Source organism: Odontesthes bonariensis, chromosome 7 (genome assembly GCF_027942865.1).
Source record: "Odontesthes bonariensis isolate fOdoBon6 chromosome 7, fOdoBon6.hap1, whole genome shotgun sequence".
Classification (NCBI taxonomy): Eukaryota; Metazoa; Chordata; class Actinopteri; order Atheriniformes; family Atherinopsidae; genus Odontesthes; species Odontesthes bonariensis.
The window spans coordinates 24,462,954-24,483,190 of NC_134512.1; the positions used below are offsets into that span (position 1 = coordinate 24,462,954).

The 20,237-nt window shown below is 44.5% G+C and overlaps 1 protein-coding gene across 1 annotated transcript in view; it reads right to left on the reverse strand.

Moving 5' to 3' along the window:
* Window positions 1-20,237, reverse strand: part of LOC142384204 (A disintegrin and metalloproteinase with thrombospondin motifs 20) — a 78,927-nt gene that overhangs the window by 41,608 nt on the left and 17,082 nt on the right. Inside the window, exons 5-11 of the mRNA XM_075470262.1 lie at window positions 17,742-17,825; window positions 16,051-16,175; window positions 15,902-15,942; window positions 15,463-15,568; window positions 12,287-12,433; window positions 9,315-9,456; window positions 8,834-8,938 (exon numbers count right to left, since the gene is read on the reverse strand). Of these exons, the coding sequence (XP_075326377.1) occupies window positions 8,834-8,938; window positions 9,315-9,456; window positions 12,287-12,433; window positions 15,463-15,568; window positions 15,902-15,942; window positions 16,051-16,175; window positions 17,742-17,825 (750 nt within the window). The remainder of the gene's footprint in view (window positions 1-8,833; window positions 8,939-9,314; window positions 9,457-12,286; window positions 12,434-15,462; window positions 15,569-15,901; window positions 15,943-16,050; window positions 16,176-17,741; window positions 17,826-20,237) is intronic.

The following is a 20,237-nucleotide window of genomic DNA, read 5'->3' on the forward strand; positions in this document are numbered from 1 at the left end:
AACTAAATGCATCCAAGTCCTCCAGCTGTCCAAAGAGAAACGGGAAACACATTCAGATGCAGTCAGAAATTGAGAAATAGGGAGACAGCAAAGGACAAGTTTCCATTAAAGAAGCCTGAAACAGCTACATGTGCAATGTGCTACCATGGTTTGTTAAAGTTGGCCAAGTTTTTTTTTTTTTTGTTTGTTTTTGGAGGTTTGGAGTTCTGATCTGTTCATGACACATGTCCCTATCTTTTTAGACTCCACAACTCTAGTGATAATATATGGGAATTTGAAAAGTAGTAGAAGTAAATGAATGAAAACAACGGTAGTTTTGTAAGTCACAGGACAAACGATTTCATCTGATTCAACAGTCATTTTTCTGTTTTTCTCACAAAAGTTACAAAAGACGAAAGAGTAATCAAAATAAAGTCTGTTTGACATCCAACTCTAAAATAAGCTAGCAAAAGAAGAAGACAAATACACTGCTTTGCTCTGCCACAGACACCGAAGCATCCAGACTACTTTTCTTCTTGATCCATCTTTGGCTTGCATCTCAAACACACAATTACATAAGACAGAGCTTTAATGCACAAGACCCAATGTGACATACAAAAATGAGGCGCCTGGTGTCAAACAGTGCGCACCCGCTGAGCACCTTTTGCCAAGAAGTGCTAACACCGCTCCCACAAGCAAAGCACGGCAGGCACGTTTCCCTATGCGTGTAACCAAATCCCCTTCTCAGTGACTAAGATATCGGAGGGTCCTGTTCACTGAAAGAATGCAGGACAAGACACCGTCTGTCTGGGTTCGTAGCCCGCCGTCCAGGCACAGGCACAGGGAGCAGCGGCACCATGATAATGAAACTCTAGAGTCGTGATAACAAGAGGAACACAGTTCATTACTTGGTTGACATAAGGAACTCGCTTCTCCTGCTCAGCGTCTTCGGTACACAGCCATACAAATGTAACCAGAGATGGAGGACGCTCTTGGTGGACATCTCAGTGTGTTCATCTCGCTGCATTTCTGTCTGGTTCAGTTTTTTTTTCAGACATGCTATCTTTCCACTATGAGATATTTAATCCCTCTAATAATGAAAGTCTTTCAGGCGACTTAAGGTTTCATGTGAGATCCGCTTCAGTGGATTAAACGGTGAACCAGAGAGCATATCAATCAAAGTCATCTCCTGCACATACGTGGAATCTTTTGACTCCAAATAAATGAATTCAGCACATGCAGTCATTACCTTAAGAGAAAACCTGCAGAAGTGCAAAGTCATGCACAAAAACACATGAACACATAAGAGCTTTGGCACCAGTCCTAATGGTGTTTAGTCAGTGCACAATGACAGGCAGGTGTAAAGGGCTTCAGGGTATGGACTTCACAAGCCATAGACATTCCTATAACCCAGGTTTCGTTTAAAAAAAAAAAATATGGATTGGCCCATTCTTCTCGTCAGACTGCAGAGTAAATGCAAACTGCAGACACTGATAATTTTGTTGGAGCACTAACAACGCATTCATGGAAGAAATCATATGAAAAGCACGGACAAGAATGTGATAAAACATGCACATGAGTGGAAATGGCTCCCACACCACGAAAAGGCAAACAGGTGCTGGTATTTGTTGGTTGAGCAACCTCCCCAAGAAAAATAGAGCTAAACATTTGGAGCCTGTGGAACGGTCGAAGAAATGCATTCAAGAAGTCCAAAAGCTTTCCTTTGTCAGAGCAAAGACTTTCCCTCCCCTTACAGCTCTCACTTCCCCTTCCCCCACATCAACTTAAAGACTGTCAACCCAAACCTGAGCATCCTTTCTGTTTAGCCACCCATCCCCCTTACCCACTAATGGGAAATTGCAAAAGCCATGCAGAGACCACCACATTGCAACCAGGCAGGGAGACCCAAGGAGCTGTCAAACACAAGGGGGACTGTCTGTCACGGCGGACCAAAGACTGTGTAAGCCTCTGAGGCATTCCACTCTCCCCGCTGGCAGCCTGTGTTTACAACCGTTTTGTGTGGCTTGAAAAGGTGATGTGGGAGAAAAAAAAAGAAAAGAGGAAGGGGGCAGTGCAAGGGGAAAAACATCTGTGTGAGGTGATGTATGCATGTGTGAATGTGAGCATGCCCACGAGTGTGAGCGTGCAGCATGTGTGAATGTGTGGGAGTGAGAGCTGAGGCTCCGGAGGCATCTGGGGGCCACGCTCACTTCCAATTAGCCTCTTTCCAGAGTGCACAAACACACTTGGAAAACACTGAGGTGAAAGACGCTCAAAGAACCCTTGCAGACACCGGCAAAGTTTTTCCTAGAAAGATTGTCAAATTTTGCCCTCATTTGGGAGGGTGGTGAGACATTTCAAGGTCTTGTGAGAGCAACCTGTCCAGCTGTGACAAGCATGTGTTTCAAATTAGGAATTTCACACAAAAAGTCACACACTGACCCCTCAACTCATATCAACATGTGCATATGTGCATGTATCATATGCACGCATCTTGCACACACTGTACTGCAGTAGATGCATAAATGATGCACACTGAAAAACACACGCATCGTTTTCACCACTTGGGTCCCCAATCACGCAAAGACACACAGAATAAAATTTACCCAATAAAACCAGAGAGAGTGGTCATCAACGAGCTAACTGCAGCATCTGCTCTGAGCTCCTCCGCTGGCTGGTTTGGAGGAGAGCACCCTGTAATTGCCAGGAAACTGTTGCAGAGAGCGCCTCATTTCTGAACCCAAGCCATACATCACTGCAGGAATGAGAAGGCAGAGGACTGATTCAAAAAGCACCCCGCTCTTTCATTTTAACACGGATGTTTCCAAAAGGCATCACCTTTCATGTTGTGGTGTTTTTCTCATGGCTCTGGACTGGGAGTGTGTGCTAAATTTGGCCTGTCGCCGGTGGGGAGGGGGTATTTGACTCCTGGCAGCAAACCCCCATGTCCTCTCAACAGTGCACAATTAGAACAAACCGTTATCTGACGAAAACTCAAAACATCTGCAACCACCTGTCAAAAGAGGTCAGTACAGTCCATCGCTGCTGATTTTCACTCATGTATCCTTCACTTCTACATCTGCTGGAACTTGACCTGGAGGTGAGGGGTGATATAAAGCCCCTGAGACCCGTGAGAGCAGCAAGGGATTCTCTGAAGAATTCCCTTTGGATGGATGGGGGATTGAAAATAAGTCAAATGACAGTTGTTATTCTAGAGTGGATTTACACTTTTTCCCCTTGTCCCATATGTTTTCTTTCCATTGTGTTAAAACAGTGTGAAGAGAGGAGGCGAGAGGAGTGACAAACGCAGTGGAGGAGAACAGGAGACACAGCATGATGCAACTGTAACCCCACGCAAACTCTTCTTTTATCTCCTTACCTTGTTTCCTATCCTCTAGCTACTTCTCTGTAATCTCTCCTGGCTGCACATCTTTCAAAGAAGCGTAAGGGTTGTCATTAGACAGAATGAGTGGTTTGGCTCCATCAGCTGTTCCATTCACGTGCACTTCAGAGGCTTTACTTTTACTGCTGTTTTTTCTTGCACATCATCGTCACTGTAGAACCAAAGAGATACCATACGGAACCTCCAATGTTTTTGAACGCTGCTTGTCTTTGAAAAAGATGTTGAAAATGTTTTTTTATCATATTGTGAGGCAAAATGGGAGGCGACACACCAATCCATTAAAACAACATAGACATGTTGTATCTATAATACTAGAGAAAATGAACCAATTTATCACTTAATTCATTACCTCAATAAATATTTCCTAATGACTTGGTCTCAGTCAACAGCCACAAACCACCAGATCCTCTCAGGATTCTCCTTTTATTTGTCATCTGGCTTTGTACAGCATATCTAAGTCTCATAAATCCTCCAACTCTTAAACTCCCTCTCTGCTAAAGTTTTTTACCATTTTCAAGTGGAATCTGTATACTTGATAGGAGTGACCTCTTCTGGGAGGTCAATTTTTCTGTCCACAGGCAGGGCCGCCGATAGGGGGGGACAAACGGGTATTTTGTCCCGGGCGCAGGAATGGGGGGGGGGGCCCAAAAAAATAAAATAAAATAAAGGAATATGCGCATTAATACGCAAATATGTCCAAATGTTTCAGGCACGCACGCCAATCAGGCTGAATTGATTTGAGAATCATCCCCGGTCAGCTGAATGACAGCCAGTGTAACGCGGCTCTGGTTTAACCTTATTTTGTTTAAAATAAGCAAGTATAGACATGGCAACGTGTGAAATTGCCATTTTGATAGAGTTGAATGTAACAAATTCGTTTAGACTGATTTAACTTTACACTCGCCAGATGAATGGGCTCCGCCTTGTTCCCCGAACATTCTCAGAAAGTTCAGCGGACATACACGCGGGTCTGGCGATAAATAAAAGTACCCTTAACATGATTCCCTTGGTCAAGTGGAAAATGGTTGATGAAATGTGCAGTTTATGAGCTCTAAATGAATAAAATAGCGTTTTGAAAGCCATAACTCCACTCAGTCCATATCCATATCCAGGCAAAGTGGTAAATAATCCTTTTGGTTTATCCGCAATAAATGAGAGACTGGGAAAGTAGAGGTGGGTGTGGGTGGGTTGCTACGGGGGGGTCATTCAGAGAATTTTGTCCCGGGCCCAGCCAAACCTGTCAGCGGCCCTGTCCACAGGCCATGAAGGGAATGGTTCGATAAGAATAAAAACATCAGGTATGATATGCAGAGGCATTTACAGTCACAGATCTCAGTTTAACTGAACAGTAATGGAAGATAAAGGACCAGTTATAGAGATTCTCGCAGCTTTGGGTGACCATGCATCACTGATGTTTCTCTCTGTCTGATGGGTGTGCGAAAAGACAACAATTTGCTACCATGTTGCTTTATGAGGAATACATGTGCATGTGCAGCCTGTCATATACTGTGCTTTCAGCTTCTTGTGATTTTCCTTTCATTTTGTGGCTCTTTCAAAGTCAATGTATCCCCTTTCAGGTAGAGACTGTAGCATCAGTAGAATCACACTACACTGTAATCATGCAAACGCATATCTCTGCCTCCACACAGCCAGCCATTAAGCTGCGCTCAGAGGCTACCGGACACAGTAATTCCACCAGCAAACTATGTGACTGCTGAAACAACAATCCTGTTGTTATCCCAAATCCACCGATATGTCTGTGATGATGGCAAATCAAAGTGGCAACATCCTCCAAATATCCCGAGATTAGCTGAGAGTGACACTGATACCACTCTCACAATCCCACGCTCCCAGAGTGGCGCACACGCACACCAGCACACACGAAAATACACACACAAGCGGGCACACACCCCATCACAGCATCGTACGACAAGCCTGTCAGGCTGCCAGCGGAGTTCCAGCCAACACTCACCGCCTTCGCCAAAAGACTCCATTCTGCTAAAGCCTCACTTTTCAAGACCCAACTATTTCACTCCAATTGGCTGAAAGCAAAGCGGGGCGGGTCGTCTTTCTTTTCCAAGGAATGTTCGGGAAATCAAAAAGCAACTTCCCGTTTATTCGCTTCCACTAAACGCTCAATTAAAAGTATCTGGGAGCCTTGTAAATTTTTACACACACTCAAAGAATAACCGAGCAAGCAGTTGTTGTGCAGGACATACAAAACACGCTGCCTCAAATTTCACACGAGATATATGTTGGGGGAGCTCACAAAACAAAGAAGTCAGAAAACAGAATAGATTAAAAAAAAAAAAAAAAAAAAAAACACAGTTTATTCAAGCTCAGTATCTACTTATTCTCTCTGTGACCCGCTGAGTGACGATGTGATGAGAAGCAGTGGAGGGATCTTCAAACGGCGCGGACATGGATACAAGGCCAAGTAGTCCCGTTGGGTTGACAAGCCGGCTGGCCCCTCATCTACTTACACGTACAAACATGGGGTTACACCTTAAAGTAGGCACCCCTGCGATGCATTCTTCTACCTGTATTTGTACACAGACCTGCACACACAGAAACACGCGCACAAACACAAGCTGAATCTATTTGATGAGCAGGGAGGAGTGCAAAGGAAACGGTGAAAGGAGGAAAAGCACAGAAAAAGAGTAAGGGTGGAATGGAGGGGGGTTTACTGTATTTATAGACAACAAGTGATGGGATGCTCTCGTTAGAGCGCGGCCCACTGAGCCAGATGACAGGCGCGCCGCCAAAAGGTCATGTGATCGCATCATTCACTCCAGCGCCCCGTGGACGCAAGAGACAAGGAGTGAGGGTGGGAGGAAGAGAAAAAGGCAAGAGCGGAGAAGCAGAGAGAGTCAGAGGAGAAGGGAACAGGCGGAGAGGGAAACCACCCATGAACCCTGCTGAGCTCACTGCTCTATTGTGATCAAGCAGTATACAAACAAACTTTTTCTTTCCCTCCTTCATTGAGCGGACGTGCCACTCTCCCACTATTTGGGCAGCGACCTCATTTACCCAATGTGGTCACTACTTTGTTTCATAACCCAGCAGAACAAAAACTGTCCGCAGACAAACTAGTCACACGAGGTGACGGCCATTCAGAAAATTTGCAACGTGTAGTCACAGTGAATGACACGGAGCCTTTAATCTGACATAAGCTACAAAACAGATCTCTGATGAAGATGCTAACACAATAACACGATCCTCGCTGCTACTGTATCCCCACCCCCCACCCCCTCCCACCATAGAGGCCACAGTTGTAATCCTCCAGACCTGACACCTAAGAGGCAGGAGCCTGACCCAAAACCCCATAAATGCCTCGGACTTGAACCTCGTGACTTCCTTTGTAGAAAAAAAAATTAAACCGGGGTCAGGAGATGAAGTGAGATGGTGTGACAGATTACAAACACATTATGTCTAGGAAAAGAGAGAAAGACACAGTGGACAAACACGAAGAGGCACCAAGAGATGTAAGGAATGAACAATGCAAAACTGATACAAAAGAATTAAGAAGAATCATCTGGGCGTGCAGATTATCTGACTTTGCAGGCCGAAAGATGAGCACAAACATACTCCCAGACACACAAAACACACCACACTGAAATACCACATAAAAGAGCACTTGTATGGGCAGGTGAGTGCTGGAGCAGGGTCCCCATCTCTTTCAACTCGTGCTACTTCAAACAGCACCCTGCATGAAGATGAAACTGGGGCCTCGGCACTGCAAACAAAGGTGGTGCCACCACTGACGAGCACGCCAAGAAAAGATAGAAGTTCTCTGTTCCACTCTCATATTTGCTCAGATGTAAAAACTGCCACCTGTTATAGATCTGGTGTCAAGGTTCCTACACTTTTCCTGTTCTGAACTTACATTTTCAGGATATGAGTAGCTACATGTTCACTACAGATTAAACAGCGAATGTTCCATTCTGACTTGGAATTATCTTGTGTTGCCACGTGTGTCTTCTTTACATGGAAGCATAACTTAAAAATCAGACATTATTTGGCACTCTAGATAAGTCATCTTAAGAGGGGTTAAGAGGTTGTTCTTTAACAAAGTAAACCATGAGTTGCAATTACACTCCATGTTTGTCCCACATACAGCATGAGAGTGGAATAGGAGTCCCAGTCCCAGGCACATTACTGTTTAGTCTGGTTGTTTTAGTTGGATTAAGATGTTAGTTATCTCCCGTTAATCTCTCCTCGCTAGACTGGGCTGATCCGGGACCTAACATGGCAAAATGGAAGATGGAGCCACATGAAAGGATATGAGACATTACATGGACCCATGGTGCAAGACTCTGTCAGGGCACGAGGTTAAGGAGAGGAGTGAGCCCTCCTTCTCGAACCACCCCCTCCACCATGAATTGTTTCAAATGCTAAAACACCAGCTCACCATCTCCTCTTTCCCCTGTACCTCCGGCTCCCTCCTCTCCTCCTCCTTTCTCCGGCTCTGCAGAATCACTGATGTGAGGTCTTTTGTGAGACAGCTAGCTGGCCTCAGCCTCGGCTCTGTTACGGCCTGACCACTGACCCACTCACCCGCCTTTTAAAGAGGTTTTAGGGTCACGGGTTCACAACAAGGTGACTCAACTGTGAACAACGGGCGGCATCCTCTTTCAAAGGGCCCATGTCCTCACCTTTCCTTCTCAGGACCCTCTCTTCCTCTTTCTTCTCCCCTTCTGTCTATATTTTCTTTCCTTTTTTCACCCGTGTTTCTCTTTTGTCCCTCCTCCCTCCCTCCGCTGCCACCCTTCCATCCATGCATCCTCAGTGACTGACCCGACATCTCAGCCCTAATTAGCATAGTATCCCAGAGCGAGGAGAACATGAAGGCTAATGGGGGGTTGGGGGCCCCATAACAACACCAAGGGTAAAGCTTCAAGTTTCTAATAAGGGCCATCACCTGACTACATTTACATGGGTTTTTCTACAGGCAGAATGCAGGCAGCAGAGTAATGCATGATAAATCAGTCCTTTTTCTATGCAGGGAAAGCGAGCGCGAAGCGAAAGTCATCAGGATTCAAAGCAGCGCTACATGGGAGGGGCGGGGGATTCTGGCTTGTGCAATGAGGCCACATTTGACAACAATGATGATTGAAGAGTGAAGAAATACATTCAGGTTTGCAAAATGGTGTTCGGAAAAACCAACATTTAAATCAAACCCACATTTTGGGCACGCGCCAACACATTCTGGCTTCAGGAAAGATGAAAACGGGCCAAGCTTTGCTGCATTTGCAATGTTCCCAACGTGAGATAGAGATGCTGCCCTGCCCTGCCCTTTTTGCATGTGCAGTAAAGATCTGAAACACTTGTTTGCAACTGTATGAAGACATCTGCGAGTCAGTTAAAGTCGTGTGCCGTTTTGGTACAGGCTGCACAAAATTATTTGTCAATTAAAAAAAAAACACAGATCTTACACATGGTCCGACTTACCATTCCATGACCACAGTCGGTCCCATCAGCCAGCGGCATGTGCTGGGTGCGACAGCCCTTGTTATCCCCCTCTGCACTCGTACACCACAACCTCTTGCACTGTTTCTGTGGGTAAAAGAGTGAGCAGTAGTAGCCAGCAGCAGAATGTAATGGACGCTTTCTGCCGTGCTGCCTTACTTCTTGTGGGGGTTTAAACCTACATCATATCGTACGTTCCACATGGGAATTTATGAATCGACACGTACTCCACGGTGTACCAAAAATGAAAAAGAAAAACAAGACACACTCTCGATTGACAACCATTTAGTATCCGTGGGCATGAAAGAATATAAAGTTTAAAAAAATAGATAATTAAGTAGAAAAAGAAAAACAAAGAAGGCGCTTAACATGATGGAGGAAGGGAACGTTCCACCTCTACCTAAAGTCTTCCTCGCTTTCTACACCGGGGTATTGCTTGCTTTGACTGGACGTAAAAACTTACCATGTAGGGGCAGATTTGAGAACCGGGACCAAACATGAGTTCACACTGTCTGTTGGCATTGTAGATCTGACCGGGGAGAAGGCTGGGAAGTTCGTATGTTCTGCCCACGGGCTCATCCAGGAGGCACTCCCCATAGCCGGTGCTGAAAGAGAGGGACAGTATACGTCGGGTGGATGAAAAAGAGACCTTACAACTGTGAGCGCTACATGCATACACATTCACATGGCAAAGCTCAATTGGTATTTTGTGGCCTAAAAATGTAACAACATGCGTCATCTCCTACATGAAAGCAAAGCAAACAGTTCCTTGTCATTGTCTGTGATCATCCTCTGGTGTGTTTTCCCCTGTGGGTGGTCTGTATAGTTACCTAAAAAAACTTCCCTTTTCAAGTCTGTTGGTAAATACCGTCTCTATAGAACTCCAGTGAGGCTCCAAAGACTGAGTAAGAACAGCATCTTGACACAGGCTGGAAAGGATCTTCATGCTGACCAAATCTCTATGTAAGGTGTATTTTTTCAGGGCAAACCACAAACAAGAGACTTCAGAAGCCCAAAGCACCTTGACTGAGTTACATAAATGAGTGTCAGCTCCGACATTGCAGTGTAATAATAGATTGGGCCGTAAATCAGCCACACCCTCAATAAGCAATAACCGAGACAACAAAAGCATAGCTGGACTGAACATATATGCGCCAGCAGCCTGCATATAAAATCATCAGCCATTACGGTCGTGAAAAGGCACCAGTCAAGCATGTTGGCAGAGCGAGTGGAGCAACAAAGGCTCTCTTCTTTTTTTTCCTTTTTTTTAAGTTAACTTTGGAAAAAAGGAAACTTTTAAGGCGAGTCTTGCAAAGATGTGTAATTACTCAACATGTTTGCACCGCTCTGACAAATTTCATCCTGGGCTGAGCTGCGAAGAAACACCTGCGCGAAAAGAAAAAAAAAAAAGCACCAGCTGACTTGACAGGCCAATAATTACACGGGATTATCCTGGGTTACCATCACTTTGTTTCTTTACCCTTTCATTTCCAGCCGTAAGAAACTGCAGCGCATGCTGGCTGGTGGCGGGGGCGGGGCCGAACGAGACGAGTACGGCAGCGGCGGAATGGTGCTGTGAATGGAAGCTAAGAAGCAGCCTGTCAAAGAATCATACAGACACTCCCGTATTACAGTGTCTTTCAGCAGTTGGTCATCTGTCTAGTCAGACTCCTGGAACCTAATGGTAGGATTATTAAGACCAAGACAGAGAGAAAAGAGGTCATTGGGGTCGTTGTTTTTTCAAATGAAACATCCACTTTTTCCAGATAGGAATATGCACAGTCTGAGTCTGAGACAGTGGGGCGATTCCTTCCATGCACCAGATGAGATCCCACACCTGGCAGCCATTAGAGGACATAAAAGTGTGTTTATTTACAAAATGACTTTTGAGTGCGCCATTGTGGGCTTGTCATGTGAGGCTAAACAATAATAGTTTCCATGTACAGGACACAGTGTAAGAAGTTTGACAGATTTATCTTTTGTGCAGAGGACCGGATGACACGGAGCATCACGGCACAGTCTTTGATCACAAAAAGTCAAGTAAACTGCAGCGATCCTGTCACGACAACGATCCTGTCACAGACAGGATGCATCGATTACTGCAGAGAGGATTTACCACCAGACACTGACAGATATTCAGTTGAATTTGCAACAACTGCAGTAGTTAGGCAGCGGTTAGAATTTGATTCCCCCCCCCCCTGCTTAAACGAAGCAAACACAGTGACAAAGATGGAATGAACAGCTTCGTTACACGCCCGTTAACGCGTAATAGAACTACGCTGCGTCAGGACGCTTTTCATCAGCTTTCAGGTGCGGGAGCTTATTAGAGCAACGGTGAGATAAAAGGGTGATCCTTCACCTTTCGAAAAGAGATGCTCGAGTGGAGGCGCAGCCCTTTGCTTCTTAAAATAGCGGGAGAGCGCTGCTTATTGAATTTGCTCTTCAGAGAGAATGGGCAGTCAAAACACTGACGTACTTGACCAGGTCAGTCCACTGAGCAGGAGCGGGACCGCAGAAATGCTCGTTTGAATCAATGCTCCTCATTGTTGTGCTGGAAACAGACTTCAAAAGCACTCGGACTGCACTCTCACGGACCTTTCCCACCGCTGCAGCGCCCACACGGAACCAAGTGCAGCTTTGGTCTCCCCACACCTGCATGGTATTTTTATACTGTATATTCAATGCGGCCAAAACATCTGACATCGAAGTCATCCTGGTTTATCCTAACACAGCTGAAACAGACCTATCAAGATAATCAAGAGATTGATAGAGATTCTCCTCATGTTTGGCTGATTGTTCCCACCACTCCATGTTGAGGTCATTGCTGAGTGGAAACTATGCAAAGTGCAACATTAAAACTCCATGTGAGGCATCGCCTAACACTGTACTCTCTCGATGCATCTGGTCAACAAGGCCGTTCTTTGTGAAGCCCTCCACAATTAAGAGTGGAAAGGAGGGAAAGATTAAAGGGTCAGGTCCAGGGAGGATCTAATTATAACTGGCATTTCCCATTTTAAAGGGAAGTCCTTCACCGGGATCACTGACCACGCTGGGGGTTAGGAGTGACTGAATGAAGCGTTGCTGGTTTTGGTGTGGACAGGAAGCTAGCGACTAGATTACTGTCTGTGTGTGTGGGGAGGCAGCCGAAAGACTGCAAGATCCATCACTCAGGTCAGCTGAGGAAGACCTCCGGATTCAAACAGGAAGTATTCTTTCAACACCACGCAATAACAACTCCACCACAGTTTACATTGCACCGACCTGTCAACAGAGCTCTGAAGGAGGCATGGAAGCCATTTATTTTGCTAAGTACGGCACATCAAAACCTATCGCAGAGTGGAAAACTGCGTCTTTGTACTCCATGAGAAAAACCCACAGCCACACGTTTGTTTCTGAACATGAATCAGTTTAGAAATGAGAGCTGGATGGACATACTCTAGAAACTCTGTGATGTACTTGCGACTGCACTTGGACCACGACCACGGACTGGTGTCATAGTTGAGGGTAGGAGCCATGACGTGATACTGGTGCTTCATGCCCGCCTCCCGGCACTTGGGGTTGTCATCGTGCGGCATGTTGAACCTGGCGTAGAATGGGACGGAAAAAAGGAGGGTTAGAGATGGCGAGAGGCGTATATAGGGAACACACAGAGTGATTATCAGCCGCTTAACGGCTGTGTTGAAGTAAGAAGGATAAATGTCACAGGATTTACTTTCAGCTGTTTTGAACAGGGTCTCACCCCACACCGTCCCCATGGGCCGCCACACACAGACGCAGCCGTGCTGCACCCTTTGCACCCTTCCCCTCACTTGTCTATGTCTTCTGCACTTCTAAATACATGCCACATCTCACTTGTGCCATCTTTCAAACATTCCACGAGTAAAGTCTTGAAAAGGCTTCAATAAACCGGATCAGCCAGTAGTGGGGGCAACATTTTATGCAAAACTTCCCTCTCCATCTATCAGCATCTGTTACCCTGGTGGTCTGTTAACGTGCTGGTGAGAACCACCTCCAGCTCACCCCTTGGAGGTCAAAGCCCACCATCTCACATTCTCAAAGGGCTTACTGCAGAGAAAAGGTAGGGATAGCAACACAACGGACATCAGCATACACATATATGGTGCACCAGTGTTAATATTCAAGTCTAACAGCCTCATAATTAGAGCTACAATTTATTTATTGCAGAATCTGTAGACCTTTTACAGAAGAATTTGCAAATAAACTGATTCATCCATGCTATCTATAGTTAGCAGTCAAATAAAGCAACTTTTCTTGATCATGACCAGAACAGTGTGGTCCAAGACGAATGTTCCCTTTTGTCCTGCAGTTTGGTGCACAACTCCTAAATACATGAAGTGGATGCACACATGTGTGCACAGATTTATACACACAGGAACCCATGCAGCTGTATGATGTCTAAGATGTTTACAACAGGATGTGGGCCAGCGCTGGACTCCGGGCTGAGGGTCAAATCCATACCGCCACACATACAAGATCTAGCACGGCTGGCACAAAGCCCACTCTGCAGGGTCCAAGGGCCTGAGGGCAAACACCCAAGAAATAATTAAGCCTCTGGCACAGTAATAATCTCTGCACACACAAAACCAGGCTGCTGGACAACACTCCCAACTGCGAATGTGACTCGAACAGGATTTGCAGTTTATACAAGCGAACCTGGTGATGCAGAAAAACTTTGCAACTGGATATGTTGCTGCATCCAAGTAGATTTAGTCATTATCAAGATGGGTGATCAATGGATTTCTGAGTGTTAGGATCATTTATACGATTCAGATCTGAATGAAACAAATTAGCATGCGAGCCTAAAATCCTGACACGAGAGCCTTTTAGTGTAATTAGGCAGTAAATCAGGACATTTTATGGCTAGATCAATGGTGGACTTAATTCAATAATTTCAAAGGATGCTTTTTATTCAGTGAAAGGTTTCTGTATAGCCTTTTGTTCCAGGCTATCCCAATCCCATGCTGCCAGATGGATTTTCAGCATGAGAAAAAAAACACATTTCTCAGATGAATTGTTTTTGGACCACACTGCGTCAGAGACAGAGCTCCATGACATGAGAGGGAAAATGATTTGCTGCACGGTCTGTGAGTTACTCATTTGAACTATTTCAAAGGTTCAAGGAAGACCATCACTGACGATCTCAATCATTTCATCCAGTGAGGTTGCCTGGGTGAGGACGCAAGTAAAGTTTCACAGTGCAGCCTTTCATAGGCCTGACAAACTTGATAAGTCCTCATCCGAATCACTTTTGAAATGCTATCAAATGACGCCACCCTGCCGGTAAAATCCCCATGATAGCTATCAGTGACCACATGTCCTCACAGCCGTCTGAGAAAGGCCTCTCATCTCATCTTTTTTCTAAATCTGTAGTGCTCTTGAGTGGCTCCCACTACCTGACACTTGCTTCCCCAAAAGCGCTAAACACTCTCAGGAGCTCACGCCCGCGAACGCAGCAATCAACCACGGCAAGAGTCAGAGCCAACGAGGCCTCCAACTGCTTGGACTGCAATAAACAGATTCACATGAGATGTGAGGGGATGGGGGTGGGTGCAAGAACCGTTCATCTGCTGCTGCTCTGGTTCCATCTCTCCACTGGAAGAATGTGTGAGCGTGACAGAGGAGGTAGAAGAAATTATTTCATTCTTAAGCAGTGGCTCACAGGCACACGCTGACACTTGTCCTTTTCACGATTCTCAGATAAGAAAGCTTCAATGACATTCACGATTACACTCTACAAAGATGATTGGGAGGAAGAAAGGGGGGCAATTTGTCCAATAGTGAGCTTGATGAGGGGGTAAATTACCTATAGATCAAAGTCTGTCATCTAAAAATGATGCTTGTCAAACTGCACCTTATATGAATCACAAGACTGAAGAGGTAATGAGTCATTTACAGTGATTTTGACTCCGAGACAAGTCTCGAATAAACAGTACTTCACAAGAGAAATAAAGTAATCTGTTTTGACTTGGTCATTTTGAGACAGATGATACATATGCAGGTCTCCTTTTTTGGTTAACTTGACACATAAGGCACTATTTGGTTGTTGTGAAAGCATCTCAGGCAGACAGGCGGGTGACGATCACCCAGACGTTACCCGGAATAAGACAACTTACACATGGCGGCACTGTGACATCCTCAGGTTGTCTTTGGGGAAGATCAGTGGTAAAGAGCTGGAAATATGAGTTGTGTAAAACGAGAGCCCAAATACTAAGGACTCTGACAAACCTCCTTTAAAGTTCCATTTTCTGGAAATCTTGTATTTACTATATTGTAATTATCCGTGTTTGTTTAACTCTATTCAAAAAAGATTTTCCACTACATCCATACTAGCTTTCACCTGAGCTTGTCGTTGTCAAGGTAAAGCTTAAACACACAGAGGACTAACTATAGTTAGGACTGGAATGTTATTAAAAGTTTTTTTTTTTACCTTATTATGTTTTGCACCTGTGTCTGCTGCACCCCACGTCTCTTTATAAGAGGGCTTTTGTTGTCAAGGCCGGCTTTGGGAGGTGAGACAGGTTGTGTGTGTACAGTATGAGTTTGCGTTCAGGGGTGAGAGGGGCTGCTGCAGGCTCTGAGCAGCAACTTACACGTGGCCCAGCTCATGGGCGATGGTGAAGGAGGCACTAATTCCGTTTTCCTCACTGATGGAGCAGCTGCGGTACGGGTCACACATGGTCCCCAGCTCTGCAAGCCCTACACACACACACACACACACATATACATATATATATATATATATATATATATATATATATATATATATATATATAGATATACAGCTATTTAAAGAAAAGTTGCTTAAGTGTTAAAGGTGATTAAACCATTATAACCTGTGTTTTTTTCAACAGCCAGGGTCTCCACCACTCCTCCCCTTTCTACCACTCCATCACGATAATATTATTAGCTAGCAGCTTGCCATAAACTCATTACCGAAAAGTTTATGAGCTGAGGCCAGCCGAGTGCAAACTTCATTGAAAGGGACTTACAGGCAGAGCTTTATTTTCAAAGAAAAAGACAGAGGCTTACCTAAAGTGTCACATTTATTTTTTGCACGGCAAATATCTTCCCTGGAAAAAGAGAAAAGAAAAGAAAAAACATAAAATGCTGTCACCTTTCGGTTTATTTGAAAATCTTGGGTTTGATTTTCGAAGAGGGGGTGGCAGATAAGTACGTACCTGGTGATGAGGAGTGCGGTGTCATGGTGAGAGGGATGGCTGTCGTCTTGGACATTTTGACTCTGCTGCCAGACACAAAAGTTGTGTAGAGTTGTTGCAGCATTGAAGCTCACGGTGGGCCCTTCCTGTTTCGTGTGAAATTGGAATTGTAACCAAGAAAGTTGTGTGTTCTATTCATTAATACCTTTACAATTGCAGTATACGTCATCAAATCTTAAGTTAAAATTGTATTTAACATTTGAGCCTGTATTATGACAACCTTTTACTTAGTGTAGTCTTTAGCAAAACTGACAGGCTGGGGTGAAAACTGGAAGCTTCCTGCAGCTTTCCAAACATCCCATCAAACACAGAAAATAGTCCCAAAGAAATTGGAGAAAAAATCACAGCATCCCTCTTCCACCTGCAGCCCTGTTTCCAGGAGCAGATAAAGATTCACAACATTTTTTGACGACCATTTTTGATTCCAATCAAGACATTTATGAACCATTTTCCACCAACATAATAGGCTATTGCCTAATGGGCTGCACGAGGTGTGGTGGTTAGTACTGTTGCCTCACAGCAAGAAGGTTCCTGGTTCAACTCCCAGCTGGGGCCTTTCTGTGTGGAGTTTGCATGTTCTCCCCGTGTATAAGTGGGTTCTCTCCGGGTACTCTGGCTTCCTCCCACTGTCCAAAAAGTGGTTTGACAGCGCCCTGCTAGCTTGTGCACTGCAAGTAGCCAACCAGCAGCTAAGCAGCCTGACCTAGCTACAGATGCTAGCTGTCATCTTGTGGCCGTGTCACCGACCTTGCCTTTTACAAGCTGTAGGTGGTGTCTTTGCTAATTAAAAGCAGAGGTCCACACCTCCTGGCAAAGATGGATGAATTTGTCCGTGACATGCCCTGTAACACCTCATTGACATGTTAGTAAGGTTCATAATTTGGCTGTTATTGCAGAGGGACAAGAGACAAAGCTGTTTGCAGGTCATTTCCTTCTGTTTATTTAAATAGTACATTTTAAATAATGGCCAACATTTATTATCTCCTTGTGCCCGCTGCCTACACCGTTTCACTGTTAAAAGTTGCCAGTATTAAATAACTATATCTATTTCTAATATAGAACCTGAAAAGCATAGACATGTTGAGCTTTGCGTCCGGTTGTCTTTGCGTATGAATTCTAGAGTTACCCTGTCTGGTTGAAAAATTCAAGGAGGACAGTATTTAAACTAAATCAGGCAGGGTGATTTACTAAGCTTTCCATTTTGCAATTCACTGCCAACTGCACCCTTATGTACCACCGTCGTAAAAAAGCATGTCTAAACTTTATTGCCTAAACCTTTAACCCTCATCTAAAAGGAGTAATACCACAATTGAAACTTTTAGCAGCCCCTTATTTGTTTGTCTATGCCTTTCTATAAGCAAAGTTGTGAACACAGTTTCCTCCGATGATCAAAAACATGTAAATTTAAAGGACCATTCACAGCGACCAAAAAAACTACCGTGCTCTTCTGCAGCAACATCTCATTTGCAGGTGCCTCACAACTGTTTCGTTTGTTCTCCAAGGAGATCTCTCGTGAGACTTGAGAATCACAAGAAAGTCAGTGTCCTTTCAAACAGGCCCCACAGACAAAAAGCTAAGTCAGAGACACCTGGCGATGACATCAGCCATATTGAAGATCTGCGTACGCAAAGCTTTCAAGACCCCATACTCACCTGTTCATTGTGGACAATGACTAGCTTGACAATCATGATGTTGATGAGGTTTCCTACGCTGGGGTCTCTGTACACCGCTGCTACCTGTAACAAAGATAAAACACACAGACAAGAAATGCAAACCTCCACTAACCTGAGCCAGAGCGCAGATAAGGTCAGTCTAAAAGCTAGTCTTCTTCTTAAAACTTTGTACTTATAGTCAGAAAATGCTTATTTTTGGTTAACCTTTATTTGATTCAGGGTTAGGGTTAAGTTTAATTAACAGGGTATCAAAACCAATTCAATTCCTCAAAAGAGATTACTTTTATTGACCCGGCAATAAACATGAAACGTCAGCAAAGGTAGAACCTGAAGAAAGTAAGAATCCCTCTCTTTCCCCCTCTGCTTTTCTCCTGCACCCATGTCATAGTTGGCCAGCAGTCTCCTGAGGCTTTGTCCGGCCTCATGACAGGAACTCATTAGTTCTCTATAAACATTTAGCTAGTCTTTGCCTAGGGGAGGTAAACGTGGCCTCGGCCTGCTCATAGGGAGCATTTCTTTGCAAGGTCTCAGTCTAACCGTGGCATTCAGGACGTTGGTCCTTACACTCTCTCCCCAGTATGTTATTAGATAATAACCAGAGGTGAAAGGAACTAAAGCCAAGAATATCTCAAACAGCCAAATACAAACGTGGAGGAAACATATTTCAGCAAGTTTGTAGCTGCATGTCATGTATCAGTAATATTTTTGGTAATGATAAGAAACTCTTTTTCACATCTTAATACATTTATTTGGAGCAGCAGAAAGAAATCGAGTTACATACTAGCTACTTTCCAGTCCTAGAAACCAAAAGCAACAAACACACTCTGATCTGATCTGTAAACTCTACCCAGTGTGACTCTAACCTGAAGCATCCAGTCATTTTCACACTTCTGATGGTTAAGTTGTGGAAAAAGTGAATCGGCATCGGCCAAATGTAACCAATGACATTTGCCTTAGTTCTGTGCTTCAGTAAAGCACAAGTTGTGTTCTTACATGTGAGGTAGTGGTACTTTACGTGCGTCTTTTCTTCTACCTCGTAGGGGAGTATTGTGCATTTTACCTCTCTAGATTTAGCTTTAGCCACAAATTAGTTTACTAAACATTTTTTGACATAAAACATATGGCTATCTTTTAAAAATCTATGTCCTGTGATTACTCAAAATGCCCAACATTTTACCAGTTAAAGATAAAATGATTACTCGATCCATTAGTTTGATAAAAGAAGGAATCTCTGCACTTCTCTTTGGCAGAGAGTAAGCATCATCTGCTACTTATAAAGCTTAAGGGCCATTTGGTCATGACTGTAATCCACATAATGCCCCTCATGAGTACCCGAGCAGTTTGCACTCACTGGCCCTCATTTATCAAGCCGTCGTAGAAAGCATCGTAGATATGAGCGGAGAACTCGTCGTACGCAGAAGCTCAAGTGAGATTTACAAAACATGCGTACCACACCAATCCCATCGTAAAACAGAGCGGCTGTTGATAAATCTGGCGGGTGAAATCCATCGTAATGATCCTAACCACGCCTTCTATAAAAGGGCCGCACCTCTAGATTTGCGACATGGATAGACAAAAGACGGCAAAGAAACGCTGTCAACGCTGTTGACAGCTGGGACGGCTGTCAACAGCGTTGGCGATGTAAATCGCAGACCGGACGAGTTATGTATTTTCCCCTACTGTGATGGTCAATAAAATGTGATAAACTCCAGATTAAATTAAATCTAAAATTGAACGATGTTTTACTTTTTCTCCAATAAGATCAGGAAGAAGTGGTCCGATATGAAATTGGCCACAAAAAAGGTCGCAGCTCTCGGACGCAGCATGTCACAAACAGGGGGGGGGGGGTGGCTCTGATCCAGGTTTGGATTTGAGTGCCTTGGAGGAGAGGGTGGCTGGCCTGATCGGAGCTACGTCTTTTTTCCTTGAATAACAGAATGTGCAGGCTGGTGGGATCTCTGGGTACGGGGTCCTCTGGATGTACATCTGGAAATGGCACTCCATTTTTTTGGGCAATGTATGGAGAACCCCGCATGCAATAATAATATTGCATACCTTTTCGGGCGTATGTAGAAGGGTTCCCCCGCAGCCGAGAGACAGATCCACCTGCCCTTTAGGTGCCCTAACCTCTCCACAGTGCGCAGTGTTAAAGCGCCTCTCCTGTTCGGTGTGAGGGTGCGCGGTTGAATAATGAGCCATCACCCTTCCAATTACGGAGTTGTACTTGTTTAATTTATTTAATTTGCGTTTATGTTTATATTTATGTTGAAGTCAAATAAAACATGGGCCTTCTTTGAAGTGATAAGTCTGTAATTTTAACCAAGGGATTTGTTGCGACTCATAAGGCACGCACTAGTGACGCTGCTGTTTATGTATGCTATTGCAGTCACCGCAAGTCAAAATGGAAAAGTGCGTACACGGCCTCAGACCTGTCGTGGCGATTTCATCTTTCCTGCGCTCACGATGGATTTGATA